This window comes from Anoplolepis gracilipes, unplaced genomic scaffold, assembly GCF_047496725.1.
Source record: "Anoplolepis gracilipes unplaced genomic scaffold, ASM4749672v1 Contig22, whole genome shotgun sequence".
In the NCBI taxonomy this organism is placed as follows: Eukaryota; Metazoa; Arthropoda; class Insecta; order Hymenoptera; family Formicidae; genus Anoplolepis; species Anoplolepis gracilipes.
Genome location: NW_027328675.1, coordinates 230,857 through 244,603, shown reverse-complemented (window position 1 = coordinate 244,603; position 13,747 = coordinate 230,857). Strand labels below are relative to the sequence as shown.

General features: G+C 41.5%; 2 protein-coding genes across 2 annotated transcripts; one reads left to right on the top strand and one right to left on the bottom strand.

The window, feature by feature from the left end:
* Positions 1-553: 553 nt before the first annotated feature.
* LOC140675952 (uncharacterized) lies at positions 554-1,300 on the bottom strand. Its single transcript, XM_072910543.1, has 2 exons — positions 1,260-1,300; positions 554-1,121 (listed from the first exon to the last, which is right to left on the bottom strand). The coding sequence occupies exons 1-2, from the start codon at positions 1,298-1,300 to the stop codon at positions 554-556; spliced, it is 609 nt and encodes a 202-aa protein (XP_072766644.1).
* Positions 1,301-6,925: 5,625 nt separating this feature from the next.
* LOC140675951 (uncharacterized) lies at positions 6,926-9,629 on the top strand. The gene is made up of 3 exons (XM_072910542.1): positions 6,926-7,037; positions 7,175-7,339; positions 9,415-9,629. Exons 1-3 carry the CDS (start codon positions 6,926-6,928, stop codon positions 9,627-9,629), a joined length of 492 nt encoding a protein of 163 aa, XP_072766643.1.
* Positions 9,630-13,747: the final 4,118 nt, after the last annotated feature.

Genomic DNA, 13,747 nt, shown 5'->3' with positions numbered 1-13,747 from the left:
TGATTTTAACTTTATTTTATTTTTATTCACACGCACACACACACACACACACACACACACACACGCACACACACACACACACACGCACAGATTTTTGTAAATAAACACACACATGCTTTTTAAATAAAAAAAATTATGTTAAAACACATATAATTGCTTGCTTGCGTTTCCTTCATCTATCCCATCCTTCTTCCTTCATATATTAGATATAATTAGATATAATAACTTAATATTTAATATAAAAAAAATTCTGTTTACGTTCTCGCACTCCTTCGTCTTGCGCTATCTCTTTCTTTCCTAGCGTTTACTCTCTCGCTCTCCTTCGCCTCGCGCTATCTCTTTCTTCCCTAGCGCTTACTCTCTCGCGGTCCCTAGCTTCGCATTCTCCCTTCCCAGCATGACGTCATCCCCCGTAACGAGCTACGTATGAGAACTGGGACTGTTTACGGGTGCGAGGAAGCACGGATGGGAAATGCGTGCGAATAATATATGTATATCATGATTTAAATTTAAAAAAAAACTTTATTCTTCTCTTTTATATTTTTTTTTATTATTACATATTGTGACTAAAAACTAAAGCTACCAGTTCGCAATCGACGAGTTGATGTTTATTGAAGGCGTCGCTGGCGCGTATTACATTTGATACTTCTTTATTATCCCTTATAGTGGACGCGATATTGGAGAATTGTGTAAACTTAGTATCGACTGTCTCGGTGATTCTAACCAATCGATCAAAGGTTACATCGATGCATTGATCGAGATCAAACATACGGTGTAACGTCGGTTCAATCATCATCATGCGTGCGTTTAAAGATTCGAGACTTATAAGTTTAGTATCGTTAATCGTATGAACTCGCACTGTTAGTGGTCCAACGCTTATAAAATTATAGGTATCTTTAGAGTCCTTTCGCAGTAAATCGTGAATATTGCGACGTTGCTCGTAGAGTCCCTTCCACGTTTCGAGAGATAATACCAGTTCCTTTCCTTGTTGATCTCCTATGACAATTTCCACATAACTCGGTGTACCCACGTTGATACCAATTTCAAGGAATTTGAATTCCGTGGTTGTCAATGCGTATCGTCTACTTAATATACGAATCGCACGACGCTTCAACGAAATGCTGTAGAAAAATAAAATAAAAAAAAATTAGTTTAAAAACAATTTGTGAAAAAATAAAAAAAAGTTAAACAAAAACTTACTTGTCACATTTGTTCTCAAACGAAGGAGTTTCATAACGACTCGGTACGTAATTATTCACGCTTCTGCTGGGGCCGCCACTGCTTCTTTGACGTAGTACATATTTCCAGATTTCAAAAGGGGACCACTTTCACGAACGGTTAACGCAACACTGACCGTATGAAGAATCGAATATGAAGAATCAAATATACGTGACACCCCGTTTTTTCAAAGTAGTGGGGGGAGATTAAATGTGGTGGGAGATTCTAGAATACTTTAGTGCTCTGAAATTTTTAGGAGAAAGGAGAGACGATACTCGGATAAAAAGAATTCTTAAATGACTCGTAAGGCAAGGAAGGAATGAGGAGGGGAAATAAGAAATAAAACATATTAGTGTTTAAATACTTTATTTTTCCAAATCTTGCAATTCTTTCTTGCGTTGCGACCACCAGTTAAATATTTTGAATACATTTTGTAATGCGCAATTCTTAACATGTTTTCCACATCGTATAGTATTTTTAACATCTAGATTATTTAGAGATTCGATATCGTCGTAATCAGCATCCAAGGTCTCAATGATTAAATTTTCTCTCGCATCGTCGTCCAGCATATTAGCAAGCCATTCTCGTTTCTGGCATCCTTTAACGTATACGATACACTGCATTTTATCATCTTCTTCTTCAACTACAGCTGTTGTAATCAATCGTTTCGCCATGCTGTACGCAACGATTCCATCCTCCTATTGTAGTCCATGATGATTCGCCATCAACCATGAAGCTTGACACTTTTCGGATTTTGTAAGGAGATGCCATAGTATAGGACTCCGAAAAATGTAATGTGCGAGAATAGTTCCTCTTCTCAGCACCGCCACCTCCTTTGCGATGAATTTATTCGAAACGATAAATCCTTGCAAATCGACAAACGTTGGTACAGACATGATGAGATCTCTTTTCGTCCGTTAAGAAGAATGACAACCATCTCGTAACACTCGGCTTTATATCCTGCTTCCCCTCTCTCTAAATTATTGTCGCAAACACTTAGGTAATTTTGCGCACAACGGGTTGTACTGGATCACGCGATCGTGTATGATGAGACAGTACGCAGTCGTATTATTAGACACATTCTCCTTACACTCAAATTCTAATCGCACATCCACGGTTGCACTCTTGACCGATTCGTTTTGTCGAGAACAATCGATGATCACAAACGGACCGTACTGTAGAAACAGTGAGACGGTGAGACTCGGTTCGAGGTACTCGTATCCGTAATAGTTTTTGCAGAAACGCGCGTACGTGTCGTACAGAATCGACCATCTGTTTTTATCGAAATCCAGATTCATGTCATCGTACGGATAACATTCCGAGTTCAGATAAAGTTTCACGTTTGTTAATTTACAGTCGTCGAATTTACTCGCATCCTCGGACATAACATTCTTCCGGCCTGTCTGCAGAGCAAAGATAACGTATCGTGGTTTCTCCAGCTGAGTCGCGGTCTTAATGGTCACGAATGTTTGGTTTTACGCTGCAAGAGCGGAAATTCGTACAGATCACACGAACGAAAACCCATGCTGAGGTAGCGTCCGCTTTCCAGAGCGCGCAGCATAGACAGCTTTTTAATTTCACTCAACAACACATGTGGCATTCGCCATTGTATCTTGAATATGTTGATCACAGGCTCCAGCGTCAAAGCTCCAAGCAGACAATTGTTGTCATTGCGCGATCGTATTAAGATCAACTCGTGACGAGCGTTAATTACTATGCATCTGTAATCCTCGCAAAATCCCAATAACATGTAGAGCGGTACGCAAAAATTAAAGTGTCCATCCACAATAGTTGGCTCACTCCAGCCAGCATTTCTCATAATCACGCTTCTATCGGATGATATTGTTACATAGTTTTTGAGCATACTTGTTATTCCCACGTTTCTATTCCGATCAATCTCCACACCATCGAGTTCGTATCGAATCTCGTCAAACATGAATGCAACGCAATTATTTTGCAGTACCACATTGGATCCGCCAGCTGGTTTTTTTATCTTTAATTCTCCCTCGATGTATAAGAAACTCTCGTACGGCAATGTATACAGATCCTGTCGTTGTATGGGTATTCTTATCTCATCACTGTGTCCGAACGTTGTGTTGGCGGATGGGTTATAGGAGTGAGTCTCAATCTTGACGATGCGATCGTCAAAGATTGGCTCGTCCGCGATGTTGAGAATGTAGTCATCGTTCAAATGTTTCGCACCACGAATCCCAAAGATTGTAAAAACGCAACGTTTGATGCGTTCAATTTCTTTTTCTTAGTGCCGGATGATTGGAGGATATTAGCAAATGTCGATGTTGTTGTCGCTGGCGTCGTAAAGATTGTGTTGTCTCTCACGTCTTTCGATCCGTTCAACACGAGCATCACACGCTAATTTTGCCGCCGCCGTACATGCAATCTAATGCTGATCTCTTCTCCTCGAAAATCGAGTAATCGTCCTTCCTGGTCGACAATACGTAACGTTAAATCCGTAATGCACCGCACGATGATCGGTAGGTAAATGATGTGCGCCGGTGTTTCCGATATCTTATATCCTGGTGGTACCCTCGGTGAAAATTCGTGTATCGTATGAACAAGTTTGCCGTTATTGTACGCACCCGCGGTCACATTACATTCGACGCGGATAATGTTCACGTTGATAATGTTAATCGGCACGTCCGACTCGTACCATTTTCGCGGCTGCAGTATACGGTTCGAGAATCCTAGCAGCGATCCAATATTGTTAGGCTTGCTAGAATTTAATTTGCAGGCGCATTTGATCTCGCTCCTCATCGTATTGTAATTAGCGCGGAGCACTATAGGCCATTCTCCAGCCTCAAAGTCATCGTCGTCGACAGTGTGTTTTTTATCACCATCACGAACTGTGTGTTGCGAACGTTTTTGTGAAATTGTATGTTTCAAAAATTCATGTATCGCTTGCAGCTCGTACGATCCCTCGTAATTTCCGCATCATCTTTGCCAAAGTAAAATTTATTATTCGAGGAATTCACGTTCGATATCGTGTGATAACTTTCAAAATCCGCTAGACCAAGCTCGTATTCACCGTTGCTTAAATCTACGTTGGGAAAGTAGTTTGCCGCAAGAACGCTGCTTTTTCCAGTCAGCGTGAATGTCATAGACATGTTGACCAAACTGTTTAACGAATAATAAGTTAAATAGCGCAATGTATGTCTTTAAATTCGCGTGCATCGACCGTTCGGAGAAACTGCAAGCACAATTGTCCGCAGATGTTTTGATTATAAGTTTGATAGGATGTGTGATTATAATCTATTTTTGCCACATTTAAATATCGCACCAATTCATTCGGCGGTCGAAGATTGCCAAAACTTTCAAAATATATAGCTCGATTCCCCCTCTTTGCATACGCTACCCAGTGAGTACCCGAGCCTTTAGCGTTATCCAAATTTATGATGCTGCTCTCGTTTCGATATACCACCGATCGGTAATGAGTTACGCATAAAAACACCTCTAAACTATGGAATGTGCATACGTTTTGCTAGTTGCAGCAATTGTATGTTGGTAGTTACGCTCTCTGGCATTTTTAGCGTCTCTTTGACGTTTTTTTTTCTTCTTTCTCATTGAGACTCCTCGTCCGTATTTGTATGGCGCGAGATACAATCCGCGACCTTCCATGGCGCGATTGTAACGTAGCAGCTCTTGAAACTGACGTTGTGTAGCATCGTTCACCATCTTTGCTACACCAGCCGCTCCACCAATCAGAGACCTGAGAGCGCCCAACACTGATAGAATCGGTAATACACCCCCGGGTTTCGCTACCGGAAATATTCGTTTTTTCACCGTCTTTTTCTTCGTTTTCGACTTTAGACCCATACCGAACTTCGTTTTGGTTTTCATTGCTGTTCAGACACCTGTGGCTGCGGCTCTCTCACCGAGAGACGAATCTTTCGGAGTGATGCGAGTTTGCGCCTTTTTGGCGAGCATCCTATCCGCCGCGTGTCTTTCGGCAAGATCGTTTCTCTGAAAGTACGCTATATCGTGTTCACAACACGCTGCGTCCAATGGGTTGATACCTCGATCACCTCTATCCAATCGTTTTTCTAGCCGCGTGTCCGGACTGCAAAACTGGTATCCAGGAATATGCAATTCGATAGGAAGAGCGTTTATCGCACGATTTAATAGACCTCTGCCTATTTGCTGTGACATTCACAACAAGTTTATCGCACGATTTAATAGACTTTTACTTATTTGCGTTGACAATCACGACAATCTTTTATCATTGGCGCTGGACCGTAAATGTGCGTTTGTTGCCACGGTTGATTGTAATGTTCGAAACAGCGACGATAGGTCTGAACCTCCGAATCCGCCTTTATGTATTCCGGAAGTTTGTCCCACACGTAGTGAACGTGATTGCCACACATTCGCAATAAAACTGCTTTAGATACAAACTGTAGCTGTTCAGCACTCAAATCGAGAATATCGTAAGAACTTGATAGCAGGACAAACATTTTTTCGTTACTGAACACTTTGTAGTTCCGCGCAGCTATAAATAGACAGGCGTGCGATCCGAATCGGAAGTGGGAAAATAAAATTCGTGCGACAACCTTCCGCGATACGCGTGACAAATTACGACGCCAGATTACGCTCGATGGGGGACAACACGGAGATGCGTAGACACGGTACGATGCTGCCGAATACTATACGCGCAATCGTTTGCGGCCCCTCGAATTGCGGTAAAACTAACGTGTTGATTAGTTTGATAGAAAGCCCGCACGGCGTCCGCTTTGAAAATGTGTACGTGTATTCAAAGTCACTGCAACAGCCAAAATATCGATATCTGGAGAATTTATTAACGTCGATCGATGAAATCGGCTATTTTACATTCTCCAATAACAGTGACGTCATTCCACCGAGCGAAGCACGTCCAAACTCGATTTTCGTTTTCGATGACGTGGCGTGCGACAAACAAAATACAATAAGAGAATATTTCTCAATGGGACGCCACTCGAACGTCGATTGCTTCTATCTCTGCCAGACATACGCGAGAATACCGAAACATCTTTTACGCGACAACGCGAACCTGCTAATCTTGTTTAAACAGGATGGCACCAACTTGAAACACGTGTACAACGATCACGTGAATACCGACATGTCATACGAGGATTTCAGTGAGTTATGTCGTACTTGTTGGCAGCAAAAGTATGGATTTCTCGTGATAGATAAGGATAGTTTGCTTATAAACGAGCGATACAGAAACGGGTTTAACATGTTTGCGATACCACAAAATGATTAGTCGTTGCCTACATTCTGTCGTGAGGGGTGAAACGCGAGCTTTCAACACTCTCTATCGATATGGCTGGGAGCGATAATATTCGCGAGCGTGAAAAGATGGCGAAGGAGATTGCGAAAACGAGGGAATCGATCCGCAAGAAACATCGCGCTTTGAAGACCGGTAACATCGATGACGATATCGCGGTCAAGACCCATTTTAAACCTATTATCGAGCCGTTGCAAAAGATTGTCGACAACTCGTTCGCGGTGAAAAATAAGTCGGAGAGTAGCGCAAAGATTAAAATCTTACCCATCAAGCGATACAAGGAGGATTAGAAGGAAGAGGCTAAAGATGAGGAGGTAGAGGAAGAGGAAGAGGAAGATGCGACACCGAAAAAAAGGAAACGATCGGACGTTTTACTGTATGAACCGTCGATAGCTTCTACGCCGTTAGCCGCACCAACAAGCGTAAACGAAGATGTTTTCGAAACCTCGGGCAACATGCTCGAATCATCGTTTGTTCGAAACAAGTTATAAACGTCAGAAGGTCAAGAAACGTTGCGGGAGTACTTTGGACCACTTGGGCAAAAGTACATAGGCGCTTTGCTCAATGGCGACAAAAATCACGAGATTGATCATGTGTATGGAGTCTATTTTGACAGAAAGAATGAAATGCGACTCGGCAACAAATGATTCAACATCAACAAAGATGACTCTATTATCATAGATGACGTGCGGTACATTGGAACCCCAGGATTGTACGAGTTGATCTTCAAGAGAATTCCCGATGATGAACTTTACACGAGGGGGGACGATTTGGAAAAATACAAGAGCATATTATTGGTGACGAACGCGCATAGACGCGATTATGATGCGCAGGGCCATTTGAAGGGTAACAGGGGGTACAAGTACAAACATATAATTGCACCGTTGATGTCGCTCGAATCGAAAAATACAAAATCTGGAGGGGAGATATCTATGCTTCGCGCTATGACGCTAACCAACAATATGATTGATTACGTGCACTGGGACGATCCCAACGAACTAGTAGATCGGCTACGATTGCTCAACGCTTCGCGCTTAGCTGGTCACGACGCTCACGATAACGAGATCCAGTCGATCATCGAGGAACTTCGTGAAGCAGGAATTATTATAAATTAAATGGTGTCTCGACAAAACTAATCAGTCGATCAGCGTTGCGTGACACTTTACGAAACTTCAGAAAAAAAATGCCTATCAACAAATTTGGATTATTCGATTCAAGAAATGCAACCGGTACAAACGGCTCTTGGGATAGATTGGTAAAAAGTTATGTGCACGAAAACGCTTTGTGTCGCGTCGTTACAGACTTCGATACGAGGTCGCGTAAGATTTGCCGTGTAGCGCAACCTGAGGCTGACACCGATGCCGTCAACAAATTGTACGTGCAATCCTGCGTTAAAAGATTAATGAATCGACAGAAAAAATCAGGCGAGAAGCTTACTTCGCTTGAGAAGAACGTGCGAGCAATACAGATTGTGCTAAACGAACTTCAACGCCCGGTTAATGCTAACTCAGAAACAGCTATCAACCTAAATGAGTATCAGTGAACGGGTTAGGAGCGGCTATCAAACGGTTATCGAACAGCTACGAAGGATTATCGAACTGCTATCTAACTACAATGAGTGGCAGTGGCAGTAGCAGTGACCGACCTAGCAGCTGCAACAGCTTCGAACGAGGCTATCAGCATTTCAAGCAGGGCTGCGAACGAGGCTACGAACACGTTCTTAACGGTTACACTCAAGGTTACAAACAACTCAAGAACTCCTACAATCGGTCAAAAGACGTCTGTGAACGAGGCTACGAACGGGTCAGAAGCGGCTACGAACGAGTCAAAAACGACTGCGGAAAAGGCTGCGAACGGGTCAAGAACGATTTTCGAATGGGTGAAGGACGGCGGTGAACAACGCAGGTCCAGAATGGCTACAAACAGGTCAAGAACAGGTTAGAACAGGTCAAGAACAGGTCAAGAACAGGTCAGAACAGGTCAAAACAGGTCAGAACAGGTCAAGAACATGTCAGAATAGGTCAAGAACAGGTCAGAACAGATCAGGAACAGGTTAGAACAAGTCAAGAACAGGTTAGAACAGGTCAAGAACAGGTCAGAACAGGTCAGAACAGGTCAAGAACGGCTATTAAAGGCGATAAACGAAAATGAGTGAAAAAAAGCGAACAACAAACGGGCATCGAGGAAAACTGACAAAGCAAAGAATCAACATAGTTTGGAGAGACGACAGTTGGTGAACGAACTGCACGCGCCGGCGAGAAAAAATTTTCCCCGAAGACACATCATAGTGCGGGGATACGATGATCTGTGGCAAGCCGACATCGTCGAGATGCGTCCGTATTCTCGTTTCAACAAAGGTTATCACTACATACTCACCGTCATCGATGTGTTGAGCAAGTATGCATGGGCTGTACCACTCAAGAGTAAAGGTGGAAGGGAGACGGCTGATGCAATCGCCAAAATAATTCGAGATAGCAAGAGATGCCCGAAAAACATACAAACTGATAACGGAAAGGTATTTTACAATACCGATGTGCAACGGCTTATACGGAAACATAACATTAATCACTATTCCACATATTCGGTATTGAAGGCGTCTGTCGTCGAGCGATTCAATCGCACGCTGAAGAACGACATGTGGAAGATGTTTACGCTGAACGGAACTTACAAGTGGATCAACGCGCTATCCCGACTCGTTGCAGAATATAACGCGCGAAAACATCGCATTATCAATATGAGACCTATCGATGTTACTCCCACGATCGCTGATAGACTTTTAAATACGGTATACAACAGTATAAAAATTGCTGCTCCTGCAAAGTTTAAAGTAGGTGACCTGGTACGCGTTAGCAAATACAAAAAACTTTTCGAAAAGGGTTACACACCAAATTGGACAACCGAGGTGTTTAAAATTGTTAAAGTGCAACATACTAATCCCGTAACGTATCTACTCGAGGATTATCGCAAAAAATCTATCGCTGGAGCGTTTTACGAGCACGAGTTGCATCACGCGAATTATCCAGATGTGTATCTCATGGAGAAAGTACTGCGCAGGAGGGGTGACGAGGTTTACGTGAAATGGCTGGGATTTGATAGCTCGCACAATTCTTGGGTACATAAGGATCATGTAATTTAATTTTATATGAAACACAATGTATTCAATATAAAAATATATGAAATATTTGAAATATACAAAATCTTTATTAATACATCCTTTCCAATAGTCATTATAATATATAAAATATGAAATATACATACAAGAAAAAAAATCACACACACATTATATTTTATAAAGATATCTTATAATGTCGCCACGGTAACGTATCAGTAGTTGTAGGTACGATATACCGCTTGTCGTCGTACGGACTTAGAGCAATTTTTGTTTCGCGAATGGTGTATACCTTGTGTAATTTTGATCTTATACACGATTGACTACGCATTATTTCAATCTCTTCGTTCAAACACCGCGTGTAATCGTCAAACGTTATCGTTCTCGCAACAATGTTAATCTTGACGCCTTTTACCTTTTTCGTATCCTTCTTACCATCCACGCGCAACGCATACATTTTTGCTCTAAGTCCGACAAATTCGGTCATTATGGTACCGTTGTTTTCATCCTTCATTAGACCCGGTACCTTTTTATTCACGAGCGGTATACACCGTACGCATTGTCTATCGCATAGTACTAGTCGCTCGTATCAAATCTGCTGATGTCGCGTTTCAGATTCTCGTACACATCGTCGCACTCAATGTGATATATAAGACTATCCGTATCAGTGTACATGACTTTGCATCTCTCCCGATACATTGGTACCATATAATCGTGGTGAAATTCGTACAAACATGTCTTGGATATATCGAGAATACACATAAATTGGTACGTAAATTGGTTTGTAGAATTTCACCTCGAGTTTACGTAATTCTACAGCGATTAGATTTTCCGAAAAAATGCTTCTGCTATGAAAATTTGGTTTTGCAATCAATGTCTCTGCGCCGTACCTTTTGTCCCATTTTGTTAAAAATTTAACATCTACGCGATTGCGCACATTTTCCATCGTTTTGCCAAACACTACATTATTCATTAGTTTGTACAAATTTTTTTCAAAGTCATTTTTTGCCAGTGTTCTAAATTTTGTATTGAGTTCTATATAAGTACGGAGCCACGGAGATTGAGTGAATTGTAATATACGATGAATTTTTGTAACGCGAAGACCGTGACATGAACATTGCTGCAGGTTGCGGTAGTGTAAGTAACGCTTTTTATCGTATACGGTTGCGAGAAGCTTGTCCTCGCCCTTGCCAGGTGGTTTGTCGCGTGTCGGACAAAACGATAGGTCAGTGTGCGAATCGTGAAGATGCTGCGGATAGTCGAGATCGGCTTCGAGGATGTAGCCTGTAGACGAGTCGAGCGCGATCGATGATACATCAAAATTGGAAACATTATCGACCCACTGAAAATCGGCGTAGGGCAATGGTTGACACATTGCCCATCCGTATAAATTATTAACATCGAAATACATCAAGTACGTTGATGGTTTTGATGAGTCATACGACTGCATGTACTTGTTATTAGCACGCGCGTACCTGTTGGAACATTGACTCAGACCACCGCGTATACCTCGTTCGATAAACATAACCATGTCAATGTCTGTGAGTAATTCAAATATAATTTTCGTATACTTTAACATGGCGTCCCACGTGTAACCGGGAAGAGTAATACGCGGGGTCGAGCCCATAACTCTTAATACATCTCTCTCGGAAATTTTCAAAAATGTCTGCTAATAACAAAACATCGATTTTTAAATACAGATCGCTATATTCGCCTAGCGTTCGAATGGAGAATCGCTTCCACACAGTCTCAGCGTGCGCGTAATCGCTCTCAGATACTGTGTTACCTGTCAAGGAACTGTAAAATGATTCTCGTGATGGTAAACACGCATCTTGCAATTTATCTACGCAGTCAATGTACTCGTACGTGAAGACACCTTTTCATGTTAATAAATTGAAATCTTCGGCGAATAAATTTTTATATTCCGATTGTAAAATTTTGAGTTTATTCTTGCTCAGAAAAGATGCCAATTTATCGAGACTTGTGAAAAATTTATATGAATTTATGAAACGTAATTTAATGTGATTTCCCGGTTTGTCTTTCGTACCTTTAACATGTTTTGTAAATGAAATATATTTTTCTTTTGTTATCGGAAGTAAATCGATTCCCCCTTTGAACGCTGTGGCTATTTCCTCGATTATAAAGTAAGAATCATAACCAGATAAATTGTGAAATACTATTGGAATGCAAAAAGATTCTTTGTAATTTAGATTGCAATTTGAATGCGCGGGACCTCTGTACCGCCCGGTCAAATGACAATAATCGCGTACGCGCGTATCATCTTCTACGAATGGTTTCTCATATATATGACACTGAGTCGCACTTCGAAATTTTTTCCATTCATTTTGCGTTAAATTTACCATGGGGACATTGGTTGTTAAAATATTTTCTACACGTTGCGCCAAATTTTTAAGTTCGTCGGTGAACTATGCAACGCAATTGGCTTCACGACGAGAATGATACGCGGATAACGAATTATCGTACAAGCAATGTACATAAGCCATACTAAATACTTGGTGATGTTGATAAAAATTTTCTTCTTTTTTCACCAAAACTCACTCCAGATCGGCGTACACGACGAAAGGTAGTCGCTCCTTCCTGTTGTAGTTGGTGAATGCGAGCCACTTATCCTTATCGCTCGGTAATCGGATAGCACAGTCGTTCATCTTTCCACAGTCTACTGTATGTGATTGCAATTTCTCGACCGAGTGAAAATAGTGCATGCATCTGTAAAATAAAAGTTAAAATTTTTATATCCTTGTTTTAAATATTTTTAGACAGTTTTATTAAATATACATACCGATCGCAGATATATTTTTTAGTCTTGTGTTTGCTAAGTTGCATACTAATAAGTCTAGATAGATTCTTGATCCATGCAAAATGTCTGATATCTTGCGCATCTTGCACGTAGAGCAAGTTGACGTGCTTGTCTCTCTTTTGCTCCGTAAGGTGAATAGGGACAATGTTTTCGTTTTCAAAACTGTACACGTTGATTGAAATGTCATTATAAATTTCAAATTTTTTAATTTAATTAAGAGTGACTGGAAACTCAATATCCTGGAGATTCATTACTGTTGTATAATGCGGGTGATGATGATTGTCGGTGTGTGCATCTTTCAGCTGGATACAGAGCAGCCACTATCACCCACGCAAAACATGCATTGTCTTTAGATTGCACGTTAACCACTGCTCGTTTCATTATTATCTTTCGCAATAATTGCACGTAACATCCGGCGCGCATAGGATTATATTTATTTATATTTACAGTCAAATTTAGTATACGCGATAATGCCCATCCGCTATCGCGTTCCTGAAATTCTTCGAGCGATGCAAGGATTGGCTCGACGACTCGCCGCTCATACCACTCGCGTAAATCGGATGTATGTAAGAGTTCACAGTTTCTCGTATTGATTGATTTATTGACATGCTTATCGCCCGCCAACAACTCGCCACAAACTCGCCGTTAAACACTGTATTCACTTTCACACTGTTATGTTTTTGCATAACGTCTCGCACGTGCTCGAGCACAATGTCACTCGCATCTTCCAAAAATTGACGAGGTTCGATGTGATTATAATTTATAACCGCACCAGTCAAGATGCGTCTCTCAAACGCCGTATCAATCTCTCGCCATATGAGTCTCTCCGCGTTATTTTCACTACTATAATCACCACCACTGGGTATAAACTGTCTCTGCAATCGAGTTTTTGCACCCTCGAGTCACGCAATTCTTGTCACCAAAGATTGTCTATTTCCGATTGAGAGTCGCGGACGCTTGACACGGCTGCGTTCTTCAAGCTCTTCGATAAACTGCTCGCAATGCTGCAGCCATCCAAAATATTCACCCAATGTGGTGACTTGGTGGGAACGCTCCAACAAGTCACGTTCTTTCTGTTGCACATTTTCCATTTTTTCTCTCTATTTTTGTGTGCAAACATAACACATATTACGCGACATTATTATATGTAATAAAATTTGACAGCTGCTGCACCATTGCATATCCACCTCATCGGGCGATGTAACTTTATGTCTCCGTATTTCGTATATTAATCCGATGTCATCTCGAAAGATGTCCATACACGAAGCACAGAGAGCTAGAGCACCACCCGTTGAATAATAAAAGTGTATGGCGCAAATCTTACGTT

Bases quoted from the DNA above. Each gene is read 5' to 3' on its own strand.
- LOC140675951 (XM_072910542.1), top strand. From the start codon at position 6,926: ATGTTTTCGAAACCTCGGGCAACATGCTCGAATCATCGTTTGTTCGAA. The intron at 7,038-7,174 runs GTACATAGGCGC...CTATTATCATAG, and splicing joins TTTGGACCACTTGGGCAAAA to ATGACGTGCGGTACATTGGA. The intron at 7,340-9,414 runs GTAACAGGGGGT...AAATTGTTAAAG, and splicing joins TGCGCAGGGCCATTTGAAGG to TGCAACATACTAATCCCGTA.
- LOC140675952 (XM_072910543.1), bottom strand. From the start codon at position 1,300: ATGTACTACGTCAAAGAAGCAGTGGCGGCCCCAGCAGAAGC. The intron at 1,122-1,259 runs GTGAATAATTAC...ATTTTTCTACAG, and splicing joins GTGGCGGCCCCAGCAGAAGC to CATTTCGTTGAAGCGTCGTG.